Consider the following 26,585-nt stretch of genomic DNA (forward strand, 5'->3'; position numbering starts at 1 on the left):
GTATATATAATATTAGTAGTATACTATCTCTTTATCAACCAGTCTATATTAGCAGCAGACACAGTACAGTGCGGTAGTTCACGGCTGTGGCTACCTCTGTGTCGGCACTCGGCAGCCCGTCCATAATTGTATATACCACCTAACCGTGGTTTTTTTTTCTTTCTTTATAGTCATACTAGTTACGAGTATACTATCTCTTTATCAACCAGTCTATATTAGCAGCAGACACAGTACAGTGCGGTAGTTCACGGCTGTGGCTACCTCTGTGTCGGCACTCGGCAGCCCGTCCATAATTGTATATACCACCTAACCGTGGTTTTTTTTTCTTTCTTTATACATACATACTAGTTACGAGTATACTATCTCTTTATCAACCAGTCTATATTAGCAGCAGACACAGTACAGTGCGGTAGTTCACGGCTGTGGCTACCTCTGTGTCGGCACTCGGCAGCCCGTCCATAATTGTATATACCACCTAACCGTGGTTTTTTTTTCTTTCTTTATACATACATACTAGTTACGAGTATACTATCTCTTTATCAACCAGTCTATATATTAGCAGCAGACACAGTACAGTGCGGTAGTTCACGGCTGTGGCTACCTCTGTGTCGGCACTCGGCAGCCCGTCCATAATTGTATATACCACCTAACCGTGGTTTTTTTTTCTTTCTTTATACATACATACTAGTTACGAGTATACTATCTCTTTATCAACCAGTCTATATTAGCAGCAGACACAGTACAGTGCGGTAGTTCACGGCTGTGGCTACCTCTGTGTCGGCACTCGGCAGCCCGTCCATAATTGTATATACCACCTAACCGTGGTTTTTTTTTCTTTCTTTATACATACATACTAGTTACGAGTATACTATCTCTTTATCAACCAGTCTATATATTAGCAGCAGACACAGTACAGTGCGGTAGTTCACGGCTGTGGCTACCTCTGTGTCGGCACTCGGCAGCCCGTCCATAATTGTATATACCACCTAACCGTGGTTTTTTTTTCTTTCTTTATAGTCATACTAGTTACGAGTATACTATCTCTTTATCAACCAGTCTATATTAGCAGCAGACACAGTACAGTGCGGTAGTTCACGGCTGTGGCTACCTCTGTGTCGGCACTCGGCAGCCCGTTCATAATTGTATATACCACCTAACCGTGGTTTTTTTTTCTTTCTTTATACATACATACTAGTTACGAGTATACTATCTCTTTATCAACCAGTCTATATTAGCAGCAGACACAGTACAGTGCGGTAGTTCACGGCTGTGGCTACCTCTGTGTCTGCACTCGGCAGCCCGTCCATAATTGTATATACCACCTAACCGTGGTTTTTTTTTTCTTTCTTTATACATACATACTAGTTACGAGTATACTATCTCTTTATCAACCAGTCTATATATTAGCAGCAGACACAGTACAGTGCGGTAGTTCACGGCTGTGGCTACCTCTGTGTCGGCACTCGGCAGCCCGTCCATAATTGTATATACCACCTAACCGTGGTTTTTTTTTCTTTCTTTATACATACATACTAGTTACGAGTATACTATCTCTTTATCAACCAGTCTATATATTAGCAGCAGACACAGTACAGTGCGGTAGTTCACGGCTGTGGCTACCTCTGTGTCGGCACTCGGCAGCCCGTCCATAATTGTATATACCACCTAACCGTGGTTTTTTTTTCTTTCTTTATACATACATACTAGTTACGAGTATACTATCTCTTTATCAACCAGTCTATATATTAGCAGCAGACACAGTACAGTGCGGTAGTTCACGGCTGTGGCTACCTCTGTCGGCACTCGGCAGCCCGTCCATAATTGTATATACCACCTAACCGTGGTTTTTTTTCTTTCTTTATACATACATACTAGTTACGAGTATACTATCTCTTTATCAACCAGTCTATATATTAGCAGCAGACACAGTACAGTGCGGTAGTTCACGGCTGTGGCTACCTCTGTGTCGGCACTCGGCAGCCCGTCCATAATTGTATATACCACCTAACCGTGGTTTTTTTTTCTTTCTTTATACATACATACTAGTTACGAGTATACTATCTCTTTATCAACCAGTCTATATATTAGCAGCAGACACAGTACAGTGCGGTAGTTCACGGCTGTGGCTACCTCTGTGTCGGCACTCGGCAGCCCGTCCATAATTGTATATACCACCTAACCGTGGTTTTTTTTCTTTCTTTATACATACATACTAGTTACGAGTATACTATCTCTTTATCAACCAGTCTATATATTAGCAGCAGACACAGTACAGTGCGGTAGTTCACGGCTGTGGCTACCTCTGTGTCGGCACTCGGCAGCCCGTCCATAATTGTATATACCACCTAACCGTGGTTTTTTTTTCTTTCTTTATACATACATACTAGTTACGAGTATACTATCTCTTTATCAACCAGTCTATATATTAGCAGCAGACACAGTACAGTGCGGTAGTTCACGGCTGTGGCTACCTCTGTGTCGGCACTCGGCAGCCCGTCCATAATTGTATATACCACCTAACCGTGGTTTTTTTTTCTTTCTTTATACATACATACTAGTTACGAGTATACTATCTCTTTATCAACCAGTCTATATATTAGCAGCAGACACAGTACAGTGCGGTAGTTCACGGCTGTGGCTACCTCTGTGTCGGCACTCGGCAGCCCGTCCATAATTGTATATACCACCTAACCGTGGTTTTTTTTCTTTCTTTATACATACATACTAGTTACGAGTATACTATCTCTTTATCAACCAGTCTATATATTAGCAGCAGACACAGTACAGTGCGGTAGTTCACGGCTGTGGCTACCTCTGTGTCGGCACTCGGCAGCCCGTCCATAATTGTATACTAGTATCCAATCCATCCATCTCCATTGTTTACCTGAGGTGCCTTTTAGTTGTGCCTATTAAAATATGGAGAACAAAAATGTTGAGGTTCCAAAATTAGGGAAAGATCAAGATCCACTTCCACCTCGTGCTGAAGCTGCTGCCACTAGTCATGGCCGAGACGATGAAATGCCAGCAACGTCGTCTGCCAAGGCCGATGCCCAATGTCATAGTACAGAGCATGTCAAATCCAAAACACCAAATATCAGTAAAAAAAGGACTCCAAAACCTAAAATAAAATTGTCGGAGGAGAAGCGTAAACTTGCCAATATGCCATTTACCACACGGAGTGGCAAGGAACGGCTGAGGCCCTGGCCTATGTTCATGGCTAGTGGTTCAGCTTCACATGAGGATGGAAGCACTCAGCCTCTCGCTAGAAAAATGAAAAGACTAAAGCTGGCAAAAGCAGTAGCACCGCAAAGAACTGTGCGTTCTTCGAAATCCCAAATCCACAAGGAGAGTCCGACTCCAATTGTGTCGGTTGCGATGCCTGACCTTCCCAACACTGGACGTGAAGAGCATGCGCCTTCCACCATTTGCACGCCCCCTGCAAGTGATGGAAGGAGCACCCGCAGTCCAGTTCCTGATAGTCAGATTGAAGATGTCAGTGTTGAAGTACACCAGGATGAGGAGGATATGGGTGTTGCTGGCGCTGGGGAGGAAATTGACCAGGAGGATTCTGATGGTGAGGTGGTTTGTTTAAGTCAGGCACCCGGGGAGACACCTGTTGTCCGTGGTAGGAATATGGCCGTTGACATGCCTGGTGAAAATACCAAAAAAATCAGCTCTTCGGTGTGGAAGTATTTCACCAGAAATGCGGACAACAGGTGTCAAGCCGTGTGTTCCCTTTGTCAAGCTGTAATAAGTAGGGGTAAGGACGTTAACCACCTCGGAACATCCTCCCATATACGTCACCTGCAGCGCATTCATAATAAGTCAGTGACAAGTTCAAAAACTTTGGGTGACAGCGGAAGCAGTCCACTGACCAGTAAATCCCTTCCTCTTGTAACCAAGCTCACGCAAACCACCCCACCAACTCCCTCAGTGTCAATTTCCTCCTTCCCCAGGAATGCCAATAGTCCTGCAGGCAATGTCACTGGCAATTCTGACGAGTCCTCTCCTGCCTGGGATTCCTCCGATGCATCCTTGCGTGTAACGCCTACTGCTGCTGGCGCTGCTGTTGTTGCTGCTGGGAGTCGATGGTCATCCCAGAAGGGAAGTCGTAAGCACACTTTTACTACTTCCACCAAGCAATTGACTGTCCAACAGTCCTTTGCGAGGAAGATGAAATATCACAGCAGTCATCCTGTTGCAAAGCGGATAACTGAGGCCTTGACAACTATGTTGGTGTTAGACGTGCGTCCGGTATCCGCCGTTAGTTCACAGGGAACTAGACAATTTCTTGAGGTAGTGTGCCCCCGTTACCAAATACCATCTAGGTTCCACTTCTCTAGGCAGGCGATACCGAGAATGTACACGGACGTCAGAAAAAGACTCACCAGTGTCCTAAAAAATGCAGTTGTACCCAATGTCCACTTAACCACGGACATGTGGACAAGTGGAGCAGGGCAGGGTCAGGACTATATGACTGTGACAGCCCACTGGGTAGATGTATGGACTCCCGCCGCAAGAACAGCAGCGGCGGCACCAGTAGCAGCATCTCGCAAACGCCAACTCTTTCCTAGGCAGGCTACGCTTTGTATCACCGGTTTCCAGAATACGCACACAGCTGAAAACCTCTTACGGCAACTGAGGAAGATCATCGCGGAATGGCTTACCCCAATTGGACTCTCCTGTGGATTTGTGGCATCGGACAACGCCAGCAATATTGTGTGTGCATTAAATATGGGCAAATTCCAGCACGTCCCATGTTTTGCACATACCTTGAATTTGGTGGTGCAGAATTTTTAAAAAAACGACAGGGGCGTGCAAGAGATGCTGTCGATGGCCAGAAGAATTGCGGGACACTTTCGGCGTACAGGCACCACGTACAGAAAACTGGAGCACCACTAAAAACTACTGAACCTGCCCTGCCATCATCTGAAGCAAGAAGTGGTAACGAGGTGGAATTCAACCCTGTATATGCTTCAGAGGTTGGAGGAGCAGCAAAAGGCCATTCAAGCCTATACAATTGAGCACGATATAGGAGGTGGGATGCACCTGTCTCAAGCGCAGTGGAGAATGATTTCAACGTTGTGCAAGGTTCTGATGCCCTTTGAACTTGCCACACGTGAAGTCAGTTCAGACACTGCCAGCCTGAGTCAGGTCATTCCCCTCATCAGGCTTTTGCAGAAGAAGCTGGAGACATTGAAGGAGGAGCTAACACGGAGCGATTCCGCTAGGCATGTGGGACTTGTGGATGGAGCCCTTAATTCGCTTAGCAAGGATTCACGGGTGGTCAATCTGTTGAAATCAGAGCACTACATTTTGGCCACCGTGCTCGATCCTAGATTTAAAGCCTACCTTGGATCTCTCTTTCCGGCAGACACAAGTCTGCTGGGGTTCAAACACCTGCTGGTGAGTAAATTGTCAAGTCAAGCGGAACGCGACCTGTCAACAACATCTCCTCCTTCACATTCTCCCGCAACTGGGGGTGCGAGGAAAAGGCTCAGAATTCCGAGCCCACCCGCTGGCGGTGATGCAGGGCAGTCTGGAGCGACTGCTGATGCTGACATCTGGTCCGGACTGAAGGACCTGACAACGATTACGGACATGTCGTCTACTGTCACTGCATATGATTCTCTCCCCATTGAAAGAATGGTGGAGGATTATATGAGTGACCGCATCCAAGTAGGCACGTCACACAGTCCGTACTTATACTGGCAGGAAAAAGAGGCAATTTGGAGGCCCTTGCACAAACTGGCTTTATTCTACCTAAGTTGCCCTCCCACAAGTGTGTACTCCGAAAGAGTGTTTAGTGCCGCCGCTCACCTTGTCAGCAATCGGCGTACGAGGTTACATCCAGAAAATGTGGAGAAGATGATGTTCATTAAAATGAATTATAATCAATTCCTCCGTGGAGACATTGACCAGCAGCAATTGCCTCCACAAAGTACACAGGGAGCTGAGATGGTGGATTCCAGTGGGGACGAATTGATAATCTGTGAGGAGGGGGATGTACACGGTGATATATCGGAGGATGATGATGAGGTGGACATCTTGCCTCTGTAGAGCCAGTTTGTGCAAGGAGAGATTAATTGCTTCTTTTTTGGTGGGGGTCCAAACCAACCCGTCATATCAGTCACAGTCGTGTGGCAGACCCTGTCACTGAAATGATGGGTTGGTTAAAGTGTGCATGTCCTGTTTATACAACATAAGGGTGGGTGGGAGGGCCCAAGGACAATTCCATCTTGCACCTCTTTTTTCTTTTCTTTTTCTTTGCGTCATGTGCTGTTTGGGGAGGGTTTTTTGGAAGGGACATCCTGCGTGACACTGCAGTGCCACTCCTAGATGGGCCCGGTGTTTGTGTCGGCCACTAGGGTCGCTTATCTTACTCACACAGCTACCTCATTGCGCCTCTTTTTTTCTTTGCGTCATGTGCTGTTTGGGGAGGGTTTTTTGGAAGGGACATCCTGCGTGACACTGCAGTGACACTCCTAGATGGGCCCGGTGTTTGTGTCGGCCACTAGGGTCGCTTATCTTACTCACACAGCTACCTCATTGCGCCTCTTTTTTTCTTTGCGTCATGTGCTGTTTGGGGAGGGTTTTTTGGAAGGGACATCCTGCGTGACACTGCAGTGCCACTCCTAGATGGGCCCGGTGTTTGTGTCGGCCACTAGGGTCGCTAATCTTACTCACACAGCTACCTCATTGCGCCTCTTTTTTTCTTTGCGTCATGTGCTGTTTGGGGAGGGTTTTTTGGAAGGGCCATCCTGCGTGACACTGCAGTGCCACTCCTAGATGGGCCCGGTGTTTGTGTCGGCCACTAGGGTCGCTTATCTTACTCACACAGCGACCTCTGTGCAAATTTTAGGACTAAAAATAATATTGTGAGGTGTGAGGTATTCAGAATAGACTGAAAATGAGTGGAAATTATGGTTTTTGAGGTTAATAATACTTTGGGATCAAAATGACCGCCAAATTCTATGATTTAAGCTGTTTTTTAGGTTTTTTGGAAAAAAACACCCGAATCCAAAACACACCCGAATCCGACAAAAAAAATTCGGTGAGGTTTTGCCAAAACGCGGTCGAACCCAAAACACGGCCGCGGAACCGAACCCAAAACCAAAACACAAAACCCGAAAAATTTCCGGCGCTCATCTCTAAATTCTAGTCCACGTGGATCATAAAGTATGAAAAAGTTAAAAAATTGTATTAAAAAAAACAAAAACGCATGTTGACCTTTTGAACTGTCGACCTAGTACATGTCGACCTAGTGACCCTGTCGACCTAATGCATGTTGACCAATAGTGGTCAACCTAATTACTGTCGACCTAAATGGTGTCGACCTAATGACCGTATCCCATTGGAGAAGTCTCTATAAATGTTGGACGCAGAGGGGCTGATTTAAAGTTAGGCACAAAATTGCAGCCAAACAAACTGGGTTCATATGCACTTTTACATACATATATTGACATACATACCCGTTAGGAGATCAGGGAAAGGGGTAGGAGATCTCCTGGGGTAGATGGGCACCTCCAAACACACAGCAGCCAGGAAAACAGCACACCAGTCCAAGATTTTCGTGCAATCTAGCCGTGGCTAGTTTTATTGTGCAGTACATAAAACAAAATATAAAAATATATTCTAGCCCATCTAGGCACTAACGAAACATAGTATATTCCCTCTCTCCTGGTTGTAGTACCTAATTCTCCCATCACGAACACAGGCATATGCACAGTACATAAAGTCAGTGCCTCATAACAGGCCTGCGGCCTGTTTCCCTAGGTAGTGAGACCCTGAGCCAAGCCCTGACACAGCTTACTGTATATTAGCCTTCTACAGGTACAGACACTAATTAGCCTGCTCTTCGGCTAAATGCCTAAAGACCCGAAATGGGCCTTGTGGATGGAACCATCCCACTATCTCTTTCGCATCCACACACCCAGGACCCATTATCTGTATTTTACTAAAATCCTAAACTCTAATCAAGTCTGTTTAGCAAAACAGACATTTCCTGAGAGATTAAAATACATAGGCCAAAAACGTGGGACAAACACATCTCCCTTTTTATCACTTTACCAGTGCTTCTGTCACAATATACATACATATGTACATATACACACACACATACATTCATACACACACACACATACATGACAGAAATTGCTCTGAGCTGGAGATAACTGTTTTTGGGACATAGTTCTGACTACCCCCAGACTGCCCCCCCCCCCCCCCCCCCCTAGTGAGTACGAAGGATGAGACTGGTGGCAACTGGGACACTTCATCAAACATCCCCTAACTTTCTTCTGCAGATCACTGTACTGTACGATGGGGCACATAGTGGTAAATAACCAGTTGTCCCTCACCTGTTATAATATTCCACCCTTTTTTCCCCCCACAAAGCTTTGTATTAGGTTTCCTGCTATAACTGTGTTTGTTTTATCACTGCACAATTTTCACGTCATGGAGTTCATACAATGTCTGTCTTTCCTGGTCACGCCAAGCACTGTTTTTCCCATGTAGGGGGCATGTTCTGGAGCAGTCATCATACTGCATCAGCTGGAGCCTCCGATTGATTTCATGCCTCAGAGCATATTATATTATCCCTTAAGGCTTAAAATAGCTTTTATATGAATTGTAAATAGATTGCAGAAAAAAACACTTTCTGCTCTGTACTGTATCTCTGAAGTGACTCTGACTTTATGCATGTGATTGTTCTACTTACTGTACATATTTATTACCGTGTATCCTGTTAGGGGTGCATGAGGGGTTGACAAGATGCCACTTATAGCTGGTAAAACCACAAGCCTAGGCAATGGTCTTACAGACCAGGTTCACTGGCCCACAGGGGTACCGGTGGGCCCCACTGCCTGGGGCCCCACCTCCTCCTCTAAGGGTCCGGTTCCAGACTGTGCACTTGAATTATACATTATACGCAGTGCCGTTTCTTGCGGCGGGCGAGCCGTGCAACCGCACGGGGCGCCCGCCGCGGCACTTCTTGAGAACTTTCAATCCCCCCTCCCCTCTCCTCCCAAGTGCCCAGCTCGGGGGGCGGGGTTTCGCGGAATGACGCGATTGCGTCGTGACGTCACGACGCAATCGCGTCATTTCGCGAAACCCCGCCCCCCGAGCTGGGCACTCGGGAGGAGGGGGAGCCAAGCCGCGGCGCCGTGCAGACGAGGGAGAGGCGGCTGAAGAGCGGGAAGAACCGCTTTAAATGTAAGTCAGCCCCTCTCCCTCTCTCTCTCTCCCTCCCTCCCTCCCTCCCCCCTCACCACCACCACCTGCCGTACTGTGTAAAATGGGGACACCTGTCTGCCGGAATGTGTAAAATGGGGACTCTTGCCTGCCGGAATGTGTAAAATGGGGTCTGCCGTAATGTGTAAAATGGGGGCACATGCCTGCCGCAATGTGTAAAATGGGGGGCACGTGCCTGTCACAATGTGTAAAATCGGGAAAATTTCCTGCCGCAATGTGTAAAATGGGGACACTTTCCTGCCGCAATGTGTGAAAGGGGGACACTTTCCTGCCGCAATGTGTAGAATGGAGACACTTTCCTACCGCAATGTGTAAAATGGGGACACTTGCCTGTTGTACTGTGTAAAATGGAGGCACGTGCCTGCCGCAATGTGTAAAATGGGGACACGTGCCTGCCGCAATGTGTAAAATGGGGACACTTTCCTGCCGCAATGTGTAAAATGGGGACACTTTCCTGTTGTACTGTGTAAAATGGAGGCACGTGCCTGCCGCAATGTGTAGAATGAGGACTTTTTTTTTTTATCCTGTGGTGGCCGGATAAATTGATCAGATGAGGCCACGCCCATCTTAACAAAGCCACGCCCATTTTAACGAGTCCACGCCCCCTTGCCGGGAGCGCGCGCGCATGCTTTTACTTTTTATATCTATGGGGGGGGGGGGGGCATTTTGTTTTATGTGAATGGGAGGGGGGGGGGGCACATTTTTAAATCTCGCACTGGGAGCCAAATTGGCTAGAAACGGCCCTGATTATACGGTGCAAACTGTATGTTACCTTCTACTGCACAGGACTATGGTGTATTTTCTACAGTGCATTTCTGTTTTTAATCTAATACATTATCATGCATGCAGCAGCTGAATTGACTGTATATATTTATGACGGGGCCCAGGCATTGCACTCTCTAATGGTTAGTGAAACCAATGTGGTGGCAGGCACCCCCTCTGCAGACTGGCCACACCCCTAAATAGGGGCCCCCTACCACTGCATTCCTCTGGTGGGCCCTACATGCCCCAGTCCGACACTGGCAATATGACTGCTGCATCCCGCGCCACATTTAGGATATATAAATTGAGGTATGGACATGTCTCCCCCAAAAAGGGTGTGGCCTAGTCATGTCACAATGGGCGTGTCTAGTCATGGCACAAAGGGCCACCCCGACCTCCTCCACTCAATTAAATGCACCCTTGAACATGGGAGATTTGGTAAAGGTTTGAGCCCAGCTGGTACTGTAGGTAGAGGTTTGGGGTGCCACTGCTTGGAGGGCAGCAGACCAGTCTGTTCTCTTATTTTTTTTCTAGATAGCCGATGGCAGCTGCCAATTTATTCACCAACACTATAGAGTTCTCGGTATATGGACTACAACCGTTTGAGTCGCAGCATAATTCGATAGAACGGGAGGGCTTGTGAAAGGGCAGCTTGGAGGAGAGTCTGGAGAGGAGAAATGATGGGTGAAGACTGACGAGGCGGCCCCCACGCCCCTTTATTGACTTGCGCCAGCTATGGGGGCCCTACAATATTTCATAATGGAATAATGTTTGAAAATCTTTAACTTCCTTGCGCGATCTGACTTATGAATGTGTAGGACTAAGGACACTGGTAAATTGAAAGGTTTAGCGGTTACTGTTCCGGGACAGAATGGCTCCGCTCTCTGCATGGCCTGCTGAATGTTAGCAATATGGTATTGTATATGGCCGCAATAAGCAGTGATAAAATCAGTTTATTTATGTAAATAAATAAATATAAGATTCCTTTGGCGCTATCCTTGTGGTTTGAGTGCTGATTTTTCTTTTTGTGGGGAGGAGGGGTGATGAGACGGTTCCTTGCTGGTAGAGTTTCGGGGATTTGTGTAATTACTGTTCTGTGATCCTCATATGGTGACATCACAATCTATGTGCGGTTTATATTATCAGAGAAATGTCACAATGTTAGTGATGTGACCCTAGTGTTACAGATTCAGGTGACATTTTCTTCTCTCAGTAATCTTGGATTTAGTTTGACATTTTGCAGGATGGTATCTAGTTGTTTTGTACAGGACATCACTGTGCTTTCAGAAATGGTACATATCTTATCTGGCTGCTGACTGTACCATACATCTGTGTGTTTCTTATGTTTTTTTCAAAGCAATTTAATATTTTGCAGTGGGCACCATAAGACCATGAAACAGCCTGAGACCAACAGGTTTTCTGCCTCAAATCTCTTCATTTAGGACTACAGTATAAATCCCCAATGTTCAGGGACCCATCTGGGGGTGCGCAAATACTCCAGGAGTGGAGTTGAGAAAAGAGAACTGCATTAGTGGGAGTTTGATACTGAGAGCTTTCAGCGTGGGGTGGTAGAAAGAAATGTATGGGGGTGGAGTGAGATACAGATAACGGCAGGGGAGGACTAGGTAGACAACTGCAGGCCAGCAGAGTAGTAGGAGAGAGAAAACTGAGGGGAGTAGGGTAGAGGGAACAGCAGCTTCGGAGGAACTTGGTGGAGAGAACTGCACTGGAGAGAGAAGAGCAAAGGGGAGTGAGTTAGAAATGCAGAAGAGGAGGAACTTGGTAGAGAGAACTGTAGGTGGGGGTGGTTAAAAGAACAGCAGAGAGGTAAGAGTGGGGTAGAGAAGACTGAAGGGGAGAGGAGTACAGAAAACTGTAGAGGGGTGGAGTGGGGTAGGGAGAACTGTAGAGGGGAAGGGTGGAGTAAAGAGAACTCAGGCAGGAGGAGTGGAGTAGGGTGAGCTGTAGAGGAGGAGGAGGAGGAGAGAGAGAGAGCCGTAAGGAGAATGGAACATGGAAGTAGTGGGATGTAGAGAAGCAGGAGTGGGGTAGAGAGAACTGTAGGGGAGCAGGAGTCAGATAAAAAGACCAGTAGAGGGGAGGAGTGGTGTAGAAAGAACTGTAGGAGGAGGAGTGGGGTAGAGAGAACTGTAGGTGGAGGAGTCAGATAAAAAGACCAGTAGAGGGGAGGAGTGGTGTAGAAAGAACTGTAGGAGGAGGAGTGGGGTAGAGAGAACTGTAGGAGAAGGAGTCAGATAAAAAGACCAGTAGAGGGGAGGAGTGGTGTAGAAAGAACTGTAGGAGGAGGAGTGGGGTAGAGAGAACTGTAGGAGGAGGAGTCAGATAAAAAGACCAGTAGAGGGGAGGAGTGGGGTAGAGAGAACTGTAGGAGGAGGAGTGGGGTAGAGAGAACTGTAGGAGGAGGAGTGGTGTAAAGAGAACTGTAGTGGAACAGGAGTGAGTTAGAGAGAACTGTAGAGGGGAGTAGAGTGGACTGTATAGGCAGGAGTGGGGTAGAGAGAACTATAAGGGAGCGAGAGTAGGATAAAGTGAACGGTAGAAGGGAGGAGTGTGGGGGAGCCCACTGTAGGGTGAGAGGAGTGTAGAAAGAACTGCACCATCCCTATAGGGAAATAATGTTGTGTGGTCATTTCTATCTGCCCTTCCAAATCACTGAGTCATTGACTGCTATTGTTATTCTTGGTCACTCTATATGGTTGTTAGGAAATATCACTGTTTGACACCTCTCACCCTTGTAGTGTCTGCTTGAACATACTGTATTATTTGTGTTATTTCTTGTAATTTTCCCTGTACATTGTTACAGACACTTTGTGACGCAATATAAATAAAACATTGTCACAACTGAGGGCTGATGCTGACCAGGGGGAAGCCTCAGTTGTAGGGGCTGAGGTATATGTGTACCTGGGAGGCAGTACAGGGTTCTTGGACATACAGGGTACCTTTAGAACAAATGCCCGAAGGCGTGACCAAGACAACGAAGGAAAGTTCAAAGGTTTTATTAAACACAGTTCAGAGGAATACTGATGACTTGGTACTGGTAATAGGAAACACAGTTCAGAGGAATACCGATGATAGAAAACCGATGGAGACTTGGGATCGATGGCGGAACACCGATGGAGACTTGGGATCGATGGCGGAACACCGATGGAGACTTGGAATCGATGGCGGAACACCGATGGAGACGTGGGATCGATGGCGGAACACCGATGGAGACGTGGGATCGATGGCGGAACACCGATGGTCACTGGAGATCGATGGTGGAACACCGATGGTTACTGGCAGGGCAGAGCACTGCTGGAAGCTGGTGTCGGTAACTGCCAGTCACAGGATGCAAAGATGAGACACTGCAGAGTCAGGCTGTACTCCAGAGAAAGTCCATGGGAGGACTGCACACTGGAATCACTGAAGACAATTGAAGCACTGACCATCTTTCCAGCCCAGGAACAAGATATTTATACCAGCTGGGAAACAGGGATTGGCTGGCTGATTAAGCAGAGTCTAGAGTGCAGCTGCTGGGTAATTAGGTAGAAACCAGAGTGCAGCTGATAGGCTGAAAAGCAACATGTGATGAAAGCAAACATGGCTGCGCCCATGTTTGCTTTTGGAGGGAAAGATTGTTTGTAACTTGTATGTGAGCTTTAACCATGAAGCTGCCAGAATCACAGTGAAGAGTTTTGTGACAATGAGATGCAGCGTGCTGCATGCAGACAGTGCAGATGGAATCCAGGCTTGGAACACTGGGACAGTCTCAGGAGGCATTTGGAAGGTAAATACTGATAAGGAATTACCTGGATCGTAACAGCACCCCCTCCTTTAGGAGTGGCCCCAGGACACTTCTTATAAATTCTTTACCTGAACAAATGGAAGAATCTAGATTGAATCCTGATGAACTTGAACTGGCTGGAACCAGAGGAGACTGTACTGGACCTATGGACGAGACCAGATTGAGTCCAGACAAACTTGAACCGGCTGAGACTGGTGGAGACTTTAGACTGACATTCGAATCAGCTGGAACTGAAGGAGTCTTTGGACCTACGGATGGAACCAGATTGAGTCTGGAGACAGTTGAATCAGCTGGAACTGAAGGAGTCTTTGGACCTACGGCTGGAACCGGATTGGGTCCAGAGATATTGGAATCGGCTGGAACCGAAGGAATCTTCAGACAGACGGATGGAACCGGATTTAGTCTAAAGACAGTTGAATCAGCTGGAACTGAAGGAGTCAGAATCCGGTTAGAACCGGAATGAGTGGTATCTGTGTGTTCAGTTAGACCATCCTGGACCTGGTCCATGCTGGATGCCAACAGGGTGGTGCTCTCTGAAGACGGCAAACAGGAGTTCATAACTGCATCTGTAGCACAAAAATTTCCATCTGGGAACTTGGCTCTGGATACTTCCCTTGGGGCTGAAACTTTGGTGACCCCTCCTGGGGTTGACGAATCAGACACCTCTCTCAGGGTTGTTTTCTCCAGCACCCCTCCTGGGGCTGACAGATCAGAAACTCCTTTTTGAGAAGACTCATATGCCCCTACTAGAGCTTGAACATTGGATACCCCTCCTGGGGTTGCAGAAACGAACGCCCCTTCTTGGGCTGTAGACACAGGCGCCCCTTCTTGGGCTGTAGACACAGACGCCCCTTCTTGGGCTGTAGACACAGACGCCCCTTCTTGGGCTGTAGACACAGACGCCCCTTCTTGGGCTGTAGACACAGACGCCCCTCCTTGGGCTGCAGACACAGACGCCCCTCCTTGGGCTGCAGACACAGACGCCCCTCCTTGGGCTGCAGACACAGACGCCCCTCCTTGGGCTGCAGACACAGACGCCCCTCCTTGGGCTGCAGACACAGACGCCCCTCCTTGGGCTGTAGACACAGACGCCCCTTCTTGGGCTGAGTAAAGAGCGTCATCATTCCAGAAAAGTTCGGACGCTAGGATCTGGAACTGTACGAGGTATTGACCGACTGTTTGTGTCCCCTGACGTAGCCGGAGGATATCAGAGGAGGCTGAGGTCACACGACCTGGTTCGTCAAAGATGCACCTGAAGGTTGCCACGAAGTCTGCATATGAAGAGAGCAGGACATCAGACTTCTCCCATAGAGGTGATACCCAATCGAGGGCAGAGCCACTGAGGAGGGAGATGATGTAAGCAACCTTGGTGCGGTCAGTTGGGAAACTGCCAGGCTGTAACTCGAAATATATCTCACACTGATTTAGGAAACCCCGACAGGCTTTTGGGGAACCATCAAACTTGGCAGGTGTCGGTAAATGGAGACAAGGAGCAGAAACGGGAATGGTGAGTGGGGATACCACCAAAGGTACTGCAGTCGGCACACTGGACGCCCCTGAACCACGGAGGGTTACTTGTATTCCATCCAGCCGAGAGGAGAGATCCTGGAGACAGCGAATCACATGGCCCCGTGTAGCCCCCTGACCTTCAAGGCAGGCTGCAAGTTCTTGCATCGGCCTGATCGCTTGGACCTGGTCTCCGGCCGGATCCATGAGGTCAGTGCTTACTGTCACAACTGAGGGCTGATGCTAACCAGGGGGAAGCCTCAGTTGTAGGGGCTGAGGTATATGTGTACCTGGGAGGCAGTACAGGGTTCTTGGACATACAGGGTACCTTTAGAACAAATGCCCGAAGGCGTGACCAAGACAACGAAGGAAAGTTCAAAGGTTTTATTAAACACAGTTCAGAGGAATACTGATGACTTGGTACTGGTAATAGGAAACACAGTTCAGAGGAATACCGATGATAGAAAACCGATGGAGACTTGGGATCGATGGCGGAACACCGATGGAGACTTGGGATCGATGGCGGAACACCGATGGAGACTTGGGATCGATGGCGGAACACCGATGGAGACTTGGGATCGATGGCGGAACACCGATGGAGACGTGGGATCGATGGCGGAACACCGATGGATACTTGGGATCGATGGCGGAACACCGATGGCCACTTGATATCGATGGTGGAACACAGATGGTTACTGGCAGGGCAGAGCACTGCTGGAAGCTGGTGTCGGTAACTGCCAGTCACAGGATGCAAAGATGAGACACTGCAGAGTCAGGCTGTACTCCAGAGAAAGTCCATGGGAGGACTGCACACTGGAATCACTGAAGACAATTGAAGCACTGACCATCTTTCCAGCCCAGGAACAAGATATTTATACCAGCTGGGAAACCGGGATTGGCTGGCTGATTAAGCAGAGTCTAGAGTGCAGCTGCTGGGTAATTAGGTAGAAACCAGAGTGCAGCTGATAGGCTGAAAAGCAACATGTGATGAAAGCAAACATGGCTGCGCCCATGTTTGCTTTTGGAGGGAAAGATTGTTTGTAACTTGCATGTGAGCTTTAACCATGAAGCTGCCAGAATCACAGTGAAGAGTTTTGTGACAATGAGATGCAGCGTGCTGCATGCAGACAGTGCAGATGGAATCCAGGCTTGGAACACTGGGACAGTCTTAGGAGGCATTTGGAAGGTAAATACTGATAAGGAATTACCTGGATCGTGACAAACATAATAATATAATATGTACCATTCACTGCTGCTATCCACAGCATGCAACGGAGGAGGGGGACTGGATAAATGTGTGTGTGTGTGGGGGGGCGGGGGTAATCCAGTGTGTAGAAAGTGTATCTTTGTCCCGATTCCCCAGTCTAAAAGGTTGGAAGGTATGGATGGTCACTATGGGTTTCTCTCTCTCTCTCTCTCATTCACACATATATATATATATATATATATATATATATATATACACTGCTCAAAAAAATAAAGGGAACACTAAAATAACACATCCTAGATCTGAATAAATGAAATATTTTTATTAAATACTTTGTTCTTTACATAGTTGAATGTGCTGACAACAAAATCACACAAAAATTATCAATGGAAATCAAATTTATTAACCCATGGAGGTCTGGATTTGGAGTCACGCTCAAAATTAAAGTGGAAAAACACACTACAGGCTGATCCAACTTTGATGTAATGTCCTTAAAACAAGTCAAAATGAGGCTCAGTAGTGTGTGTGGCCTCCACGTGCCTGTATGACCTCCCTACAACGCCTGGGCATGCTCCTGATGAGGTGGCGGATGGTCTCCTGAGGGATCTCCTCCCAGACCTGGACTAAAGCATCCGCCAACTCTTGGACAGTCTGGTGCAACGTGGCATTGGTGGATGGAGCGAGACATGATGTCCCAGATGTGCTCAATTGGATTCAGGTCTGGGGAACAGGCGGGCCAGTACATAGCATCAATGCCTTCGTCTTGCAGGAACTGCTGACACACTCCAGCCACATGAGGTCTAGCATTGTCTTGCATTAGAAGGAACCCAGGGCCAACCGCACCAGCATATGGTCTCACAAGGGGTCTGAGGATCTCATCTCGGTACCTAATGGCAGTCAGGCTACCTCTGGTGAGCACATGGAGGGCTGTGCGGCCCCCCAAAGAAATGCCACCCCACGCCATTACTGACCCACTGCCAACCGGTCATGCTGGAGGATGTTGCAGGCAGCAGAGCGTTCTCCTTGGCGTCTCCAGACTCTGTCACGTCTGTCACATGTGCTCAGTGAGAACCTGCTTTCATCTGTGAAGAGCACAGGGTGCCAGTGGCGAATTTGCCAATCTTGGTGTTCTCTGGCAAATGCCAAAAGTCCTGCACGGTGTTGGGCTGTAAGCACAACCCCCACCCGTGGACATCGGGCCCTCATACCACCCTCATGGAGTCTGTTTCTGATCGTTTGAGTAGACACATGCACATTTGTGGCTTGCTGGAGGTCATTTTGCAGGGCTCTGGCAGTGCTCCTCCTTTTCCTACTTGCACAAAGGCGGAGGTAGCGGTCCTGCTGCTGGGTTGTTGCCCTACGGCCTCCACCACGTCTCCTGAAGTACTGGTCTGTCTTCTGGTAGCGCCTCCATGCTCTGCACACTACGCTGACAGACACAGCAAACCTTCTTGCCACAGCTCGCATTGATGTGCCATCCTGGATGAGCTGCACTACCTGAGCCACTTGTGTGGGTTGTAGACTCTGTCTCATGCTACCACTAGAGTGAAAGCACCGCCAGCTTTCAAAAGTGACCAAAACATCAGCCAGAAAGCATAGGAGCTGAGAAGTGGTCTATGGTCACCACCTGCAGAACAACTCCTTTATTGGGGGTGTCTTGCTAATAGCCTATAATTTCCACCTGTTGTCTAGTCCATTTGCAGAACAGCATGTGAAATTGATTGTCAATCAGTGTTGCTTCCTAAGTGGACAGTTTGATTTCACAGAAGTGTGATTGACTTGGAGTTACATTGTGTTGTTTAAGTGTTCCCTTTATTATATATATATATTATATAAATTGTGGACAGACTTCCCGGTATCGCCCCTTTTTTACACCATCCCCAAAATACATAAGGACGCACAGAGGCCACCGGGCAGACCAATCATCTCAGCCCGGGGGTCTCTGTGCGAGCCTGTCGCAATCTTTTTGGACTGCTTTTTACAACCATGCATACAGGGCACTTTTACCCATCTTAAAGATTCTGCCACGCTCCTATATAAATTTTCCTCCCTCGACCAGGTACCAGTTGACATCACCTTGGCGACCATCGATGTCACGAGCCTATATACCTGCATCCCGCATACACAAGGGATGCAGGCAGTGAGACATTTGATCACTGGGAATGTGTTATATGAGGGGCCCGACATTGATTTTTTCATGTCCTTGCTAAACTTTACGTTGACTCATAACTTCTTTAGTTTTGATGGCCAGTTCTACAGGCAGCAGACGGGGTGTGCCATGGGGTCTTCCGTGGCACCCTCGTTCGCCAATGCATATATGTGGGAGGTGGAACGCAATTTGTTCTTCACCAATAGCCTGGTATCTAGTAGGTTGTTTCAATACTACAGGTACATAGACGATTTGTTTTTAATGTGGCTCGGTGAGGTAGCTGATTTACAAGAGATCGTTGAAACACACAATGCCACCGATAGCCCAATTAAATTAACACTGAGCAGTAGCCGCAGCGACATATGCTTCTTAGATTTGAGGATTTGCCTACAGGATGGCACAGTGGTGACATCTCTCTACAAAAAACCAACTGATCGTAACACCATCCTTAGATACGACAGTTGCCATCCATTATCCACTGTTAGGAGTGTGCCTTACTCTCAACTTTTGAGAGTGTGTAGAATTAACAGCAATATAGCTGAGAGGGACAAGCAACTAGACGAAATGGAATCTAGACTGCTTGCCAGAGGTTACCCCCGGCAATTATTGGCACAGGCTAGAAAAAAAGCCTTAAGTAAGAATAGAATTGAAAGCCTGATACCAAAGAGAGCAAAAAAATTGGGCGATGTCATACCCTGGGTGTGTGACTTCAATGCACACAGTAACCATACACAAAAGCAGGTAAAGAAACTATGGCCACTAGTAGTTACAGATCCCGATCTACCAATGTTTCGCCATCTGAGAGTCATGCCTAGCTTCATGAGAGGAAGGAGCATTAAGGACATGATAGTTAAAACAGACATGGCAAAATTTAAAGAAACATCAAAGCATTTCTTGCAACGTAAAAACGGTTGCTTCAAATGTACAGGGTGTACAACTTGCTCGCATATGTCGGTAGGAGATAGTATAACACATCCCTGTACAGGTAAAAAATTCCCCATTAAATGGCCATTAACCTGCACTACCAAATTTGTAGTATACGCCATCATCTGCCCGTGTGGCAGATACTACATTGGCAAGACTGAATGCCAATTTAAAATCAGGATGGCACAGCATAGGTTGGCCATCCGGAATGCTTTGGCATCAGGCAAGGGGGACCAACCCGTAGCAAAACACTTTGTCGAACACAGACATACCATGGCTACCTTTAAACACAGAATCATAGACCATGTGCCTGAGTCTATGCGAGGAGGTAATAGGGGAAAAAAACTCCTACAACTAGAGTCTAGATGGATCCATAGGTTAAACACACTTAGACCTGATGGGTTAAATGACAATCTGGGGCTTATTAACTTTATCTAAGACAGGATAGCTGTTCCTGTGTCTATAGTTAGCAGGATGACATAAAACATAAAATTTAAAATTTGCGCAGGATATCTGTAAAACTCCATGCTCAGTGTCGGCACCATTAGTATAAATATGAATAGAGTATGGTGGAGTCAAAAGGGTGGTTTCATCTGGGCATGTCAATGAGATATTGTGTTGTGTATTATTAACTGTCACTTTGTGTTTTTCACTAATTGCCTGAAATTTTTTAAAAAAAGTTGTGTATATGCACATGTTATTAATGTTTTATTGTCTAGCACTATTTTAAGAGAGTACACTAATTTTTATCTTCGTTGTATGATAATTGTATAGACACGGGAACAGTGACTCAAAGCAAAGTTCACGTCCCTGTATCACTAATGGGTGTTTACATCCCTCTCTGTTGCTAGGCAGCGGGCCCGTGGACGCGCCTCCAGGCGCCGACGCGTCACTTCCGCTGAGACGCTGAGGACGGCGGGCTGGGCGCCGGGATGGCGCGGCCACGGATGCACGCTGGATGGGATGTTCCTGAAGGAGGGTAAGTTCTATTTAAACACATTGTATTTTGCACTGCATTATTCCTGACGAAGGGGGAGACCCCGAAACGTTGAAGCACCATTACAATTTTTCACTTGTTTGAAGACTCTGAGTGCCGCCTCATTTGTCCTAGTTGGTATCCATCTGGTATTTATACCTGGAGGAGGGCACCGGAGCAAGTTAGCCCCATTGCTGGGACATAGCCTAGTGCCGGAGCATAGAACTGGCTATATATATATATATATAATAATTGTATACATATTTTCATGAATGCGTCTAGTGATCGCATTGGAAGCACTGCTGGTGTTCTTACCCTGGCCAATAGCGTGGATATTTATAATGTATTCCAGCTGCGGTTTCGTATTACGTAGCTGTTATGTAAACCCTAGCGAGGGTCTATATATTAATTGGGTGGGCTCTCCAGAGGCTTCAAGGCTGTCTAACTGATCACCTGTCGAAGCTGCGACACCCCCAAAAACCTTTCTTTTTTCTTCCTTTCTCTTAAATCTAACACTTTCTAAAAGCAGATAAATCCAATTACTCTGTTTCCCTTCAGGCAGAGAGAAAGAGAGAGATTAATGCTGGTGTTTTGGCAGCAATAGAAGAAATGGGTCACAAGAACAATGAAAAATTGCAGAAGAAAAGCTGATAAACCAGAATGTTTGGAGTAGGGAGCAGTTTGCAGGGTATTTAGTGTTAACACAAATGAAATGCATCCTTCCCATTAAAGCGCTGCCTTTATGGCTTCGGATGCTTGGTGTAGGTGTGCTGCTATCTAGATGCTTACGCAGGATGCTCCTGTTTTTTGCCCCTTTCAGCGGGAGGGTGGAGAAGTTCGGTATCCGGACTCCAGGTCGACAGCACAAAGGTCGACACACCTTAGGTCGACGCCAATTGGTCGACACACCTTAGGCCGACATGGACAAAAGGTCGACATGGACAAAAGGTCGACAGGAACAAGGTCGACATGGAAAAAGGTCGACATGAGTTTTTCACGTTTTTTTTCTTTTTTTGAACCTTTTCATACTTAACGATCCACGTGGACTACGATTGGAACGGTAAAGTGTGCCGAGCGAAGCGGTAGCGGAGCGAAGGCACCATGCCCGAAGCATGGCGAGTGAAGCGGTGCACTAATTGGGGTTCCCGGTCACTCTACGAAGAAAACGACACCAAAAAAACATAAAAAACTGTCGACCTTTTTCCATGTCGACCTTGTGTCCATGTCGACCTAAGGTGTGTCGACCAATTGGTGTCGACCTAAAGTGTGTCGACCTTTGTGCTGTCGACCCTCAGTCCCAGACCCGAGACGTTCTATTCTTCCACCATGAGGTGTGTGTGTCCACGATCAGATGACCTTATTGGTAGTCTTCCTGTAACATGATCTCCAGTGGACACTGTAGGCCCACCAATCTGAAACGCTTATGTTTAGTGATAGTACATGAAAAGACTTATAGCTGGTTAATGTGTGCATGTCACACCAAAACCGATCCCATGAGGACAATCACCCTACATGGAAATGGCCACAATCTTTATTTTAAGGAAAGAAGTATACCTGGCAACTCCATGCCACAGGGGAACTTGGATACCAAAGCTAGATCACAAATACCAAAGGTCCTCAACTCATGGTCTGGCGCCCCCAGGGGGTACAGCATGCAGAGGGTACTGGCAGCCGGATTTCCTCCTCAGCTGGGAATTCCAACCAGAGAGATCAGGGCCCTAATCTCCACAGTGAAGATCCGCTGCAGATGATGGTGACACAACCTCATCCTCTTCACTGTTGGGGCAGAAGGGATGTGTCCTTTGTGACAGATGTTGTCACAGGGGTTTACCTACTAAGCAAGCCGCTGCTTCTTTCTGTGGTTAGGCATAAAATTAGAAAGGGCAACCATTTTAATATCTAAACATGGGGTGTCTTGCTGGTAAAAGCGTTTTTGGTCTTAAACACGCCGGGAAGCTGTGTTTTTTTTTTTTCAAGTCGCTAACTGTGGAACCACTTACTGTGGAACCATTCTTTTGTCTACTTGACCTACCAGATACTTTGGTTCAATGGTCCATAAGACCTTCTCCCAGTGCTCAGTAGCTCAGTAGCCCAGTGCTGGTGCTTCATGGCCCTGACCAGCCTCTTTTTCATTACTGCAGATCAGCTGTAAGTTTTTATTCCATTACTTTTTCTATAACTCTGCAATGTACATTATTTTTTGCTGTATTTTTTAGTTCAACCTCTTGCAGTTTACCGCTTACATTTGTGACGTTTCAGATTACCCACTGGACCTGAATTGCTTAACTTTCAATAAACAAATAAAATAAGAATTTACTTACCGATAATTCTATTTCTCGGAGTCCGTAGTGGATGCTGGGGTTCCTGAAAGGACCATGGGGAATAGCGGCTCCGCAGGAGACAGGGCACAAAAGTAAAGCTTTTACAGGTCAGGTGGTGTGTACTGGCTCCTCCCCCCATGACCCTCCTCCAGACTCCAGTTAGGTACTGTGCCCGGACGAGCGTACACAATAAGGGAGGATTTTGAATCCCGGGTAAGACTCATACCAGCCACACCAATCACACCGTACAACTTGTGATCTAAACCCAGTTAACAGTATGATAACAGAGGAGCCTCTGAAAGATGGCTTCCTAAACAATAACCCGAATTAGTTAACAATAACTATGTACAAGTATTGCAGATAATCCGCACTTGGGATGGGCGCCCAGCATCCACTACGGACTCCGAGAAATAGAATTATCGGTAAGTAAATTCTTATTTTCTCTATCGTCCTAAGTGGATGCTGGGGTTCCTGAAAGGACCATGGGGATTATACCAAAGCTCCCAAACGGGCGGGAGAGTGCGGATGACTCTGCAGCACCGAATGAGAGAACTCCAGGTCCTCCTTTGCCAGGGTATCAAATTTGTAAAAATTTACAAACGTGTTCTCCCCTGACCACGTAGCTGCTCGGCAGAGTTGTAATGCCGAGACCCCTCGGGCAGCCGCCCAAGATGAGCCCACCTTCCTTGCGGAATGGGCCTTAACAGATTTAGGCTGTGGCAGGCCTGCCACAGAATGTACAAGTTGAATTTTGTTACAAAACCAACGAGCAATCGACTGCTTAGAAGCAGGTGCACCCAACTTGTTGGGTGCATACAGTATAAACAGCGAGTCAGATTTTCTGACTCCAGCCGTCCTTTAAATGTATATTTTTAAGGCTCTGACAACGTCCAACAACTTGGAGTCCTTCAAGTCGTCTGTAGCCGCAGGCACTACAATAGGCTGGTTCAGGTGAAACGCTGATACCACCTTAGGGAGAAAATGCGGACGCGTCCGCAGCTCTGCCCTATGTCGAATGGAAAATTAAATAAGGGCTTTTATAAGACAAAGCCGCCAGTTCAGATACTCTCCCGGCCGAAGCCAGGGCCAGTAACATAGTCACTTTCCATGTGAGATATTTCAAATCCACATTCTTTAGTGGTTCAAACCAATTGGATTTGAGGAAATCTAAAACTACATTTAGATCCCACGGTGCCACCTTAGGCACCACAGGAGGCTGTATATGCAGTACTCCTTTGATAAAAATCTGGACCTCAGGGACTGAGGCCAATTCTTTGTGGAAGAATATTGATAGGGCCGAAATTTGAACCTTAATAGATCCCAATTTGAGACCCATAGACAATCCTGATTGCAGGAAATGTAGGAAAACGACCCAGTTGAAATTCCTCCATCGGAGCACTCCGCTGCTCGCACCACGCAACATATTTTCGCCAAATACGGCGATAATGCTTCGCGGTGACTTCCTTCCTTGCCTTTATCAAGGTAGGAATGACTTCTTCTGGAATGCCTTTTCCTTTTAGGATCTGGCATTCAACGCCATGCCGTCAAACGCAGCCGCGGTAAGTCTTGAAAAAGACAAGGACCCTGCTGAAACAGGTCCCTTCTCAGAAGTAGAGGCCACGGATCGTCCGTGACCATCTCTTGAAGTTCCGGGTACCAAGTCCTTCTTGGCCAATCCGGAGCCACTAGTCTTACTCCTCTTTGCCGTATAATCCTCAATACCTTTGGTATGAGAGGCAGAGGAGGAAACACATATACCGACTGGTACACCCAAGGTGTTACCAGCGCGTCCACAGCTATTGCCTGCGGATCTCTTGACCTGGCGCAATACCTGTCCAGTGTTTTGTTGAGGCGAGATGCCATCATGTCCACCATTGGTTTTACCCAACGGTTTAATAGCATGTGGAAAACTTCTGGATGAAGTCCCCACTCTCCCGGGTGAAGGTCGTGTCTGCTGAGGAAGTCTGCTTCCCAGTTGTCCACGCCCGGGATGAATACTGCTGACAGTGCTATCACGTGATTCTCCGCCCAGCGAAGGATCCTGGCAGCTTCTGCCATTGCCCTCCTGCTTCTTGTGCCGCCCTGTCTGTTTACATGGGCGACTGCCGTGATGTTGTCCGACTGGATCAACACCGGTCTTCCTTGAAGCAGAGGTTCCGCCTGGCTTAGAGCATTGTAGATTGCTCTTAGTTCCAGAATGCTTATGTGAAGAGACTTTTTCAGGCTCGACCACACTCCCTGGAAATTTCTTCCCTGTGTGACTGCTCCCCAGCCTCTCAGGCTGGCATCCGTGGTCACCAGGATCCAATCCTGCCTGCCGAATCTGCGGCCCTCCAATAGATGAGCCTCCTGCAACCACCACAGAAGGGATACCCTTGTCCTCGGCGACAGGGTTATCCGCAGGTGCATCTGAAGATGCGACCCTGACCATTTGTCCAACAGATCCCTTTGCATGGAATCTGCCGAAAGGGATTGCTTCGTAAGAAGCTACCATTTTTTCCCAGGACTCTTGTGCATTGATGTACAGACACCTTTCCTGGTTTTAGGAGGTTCCTGACCAGGTCAGATAACTCCTTGGCTTTTTCTTCGGGAAGAAAAACCTTTTTCTGAACTGTGTCCAGAATCATCCCCAGGAACAGCAGACGAGTTGTCGGCATTAATTGGGATTTTGGAATATTCAGAATCCATCCGTGCTGCTTTAGCACCTCTTGAGATAGTGCTAAACCCATCTCTAGCTGTTCTCTGGACCTTGCCCTTATTAGGAGATCGTCCAAGTATGGGATAATTAATACGCCTTTTCTTCGAAGAAGAAATATTATCTCGGCCATTACCTTTGTAAAGACCCGAGGTGCCGTGGACAAACCAAACGGCAGCGTCTGAAACTGATAGTGACAGTTTTGTACAACGAACCTGAGGTACCCCTGGTGTGAGGGGTAATTGGAACGTGGAGATACGCATCCTTGATGTCCAAGGATACCATAAAGTCCCCTTCTTCCAGGTTCGCTATCACTGCTCTGAGTGACTCCATCTTGAACTTGAACTTCTTTATGTATAGGTTCAAGGACTTCAGATTTAGAATAGGCCTTACCGAGCCATCCGGCTTCGGTACCACAAATAGAGTGGAATAATACCCCTTCCCTTGTTGTAGAAGAGGTACCTTGACTATCACCTGCTGAGAATACAGCTTGTGAATGGCTTCCAAAACCGTCTCCCTTTCTGAGGGGGACGTTGGTAAAGCAGACTTCAGGAAACGGCGAGGTGGCTCTGTCTCTAATTTCAACCTGTACCCCTGAGATATTATCTGCAGGATCCAGGGATTTACCTGCGAGTGAGCCCACTGCGCGCTGTAATTTTTGAGACGACCGCCTACCGCCCCCGAGTCCGCTTGCGAAGCCCCAGCGTCATGCTGAGGCTTTTGTAGAAGCCGGGGAGGGCTTCTGTTCCTGGGAAGGAGCTGCCTGTTGCTGTCTCTTCCCTCGTCCTCTGCCTCGTGGCAGATATGAATAGCCCTTTGCTCTCTTATTTTTAAAGGAACGAAAGGGCTGCGGTTGAAAGGTCGGTGCCTTTTTCTGTTGGGGAGTGACTTGAGGTAGAAAGGTGGATTTCCCGGCCGTAGCCGTGGCCACCAAATCCGATAGACCGACCTCAAATAACTCCTCTACGCATCGCCTGTCCACTGTCGTGTC

The 26,585-nt window shown here is 47.4% G+C and overlaps 1 protein-coding gene across 4 annotated transcripts in view; it reads left to right on the forward strand.

Moving 5' to 3' along the window:
* OPCML (opioid binding protein/cell adhesion molecule like) overlaps window positions 1–26,585 on the forward strand; it is a 994,952-nt gene that overhangs the window by 588,974 nt on the left and 379,393 nt on the right. The window contains exon 1 of one of the 4 annotated variants that reach the window (XM_063943622.1): window positions 20,477–20,581. The exons of the other annotated variants lie outside the window; for them this stretch is intronic. Coding sequence (XP_063799692.1) covers window positions 20,535–20,581 — 47 coding nt within the window. The 5' untranslated portion in view covers window positions 20,477–20,534. Of the gene's footprint in view, window positions 1–20,476; window positions 20,582–26,585 lie in introns of those variants that run through there. 4 annotated transcript variants of the gene reach the window in all.

This window comes from Pseudophryne corroboree, chromosome 10 (genome assembly GCF_028390025.1).
Source record: "Pseudophryne corroboree isolate aPseCor3 chromosome 10, aPseCor3.hap2, whole genome shotgun sequence".
In the NCBI taxonomy this organism is placed as follows: domain Eukaryota; kingdom Metazoa; phylum Chordata; class Amphibia; order Anura; family Myobatrachidae; genus Pseudophryne; species Pseudophryne corroboree.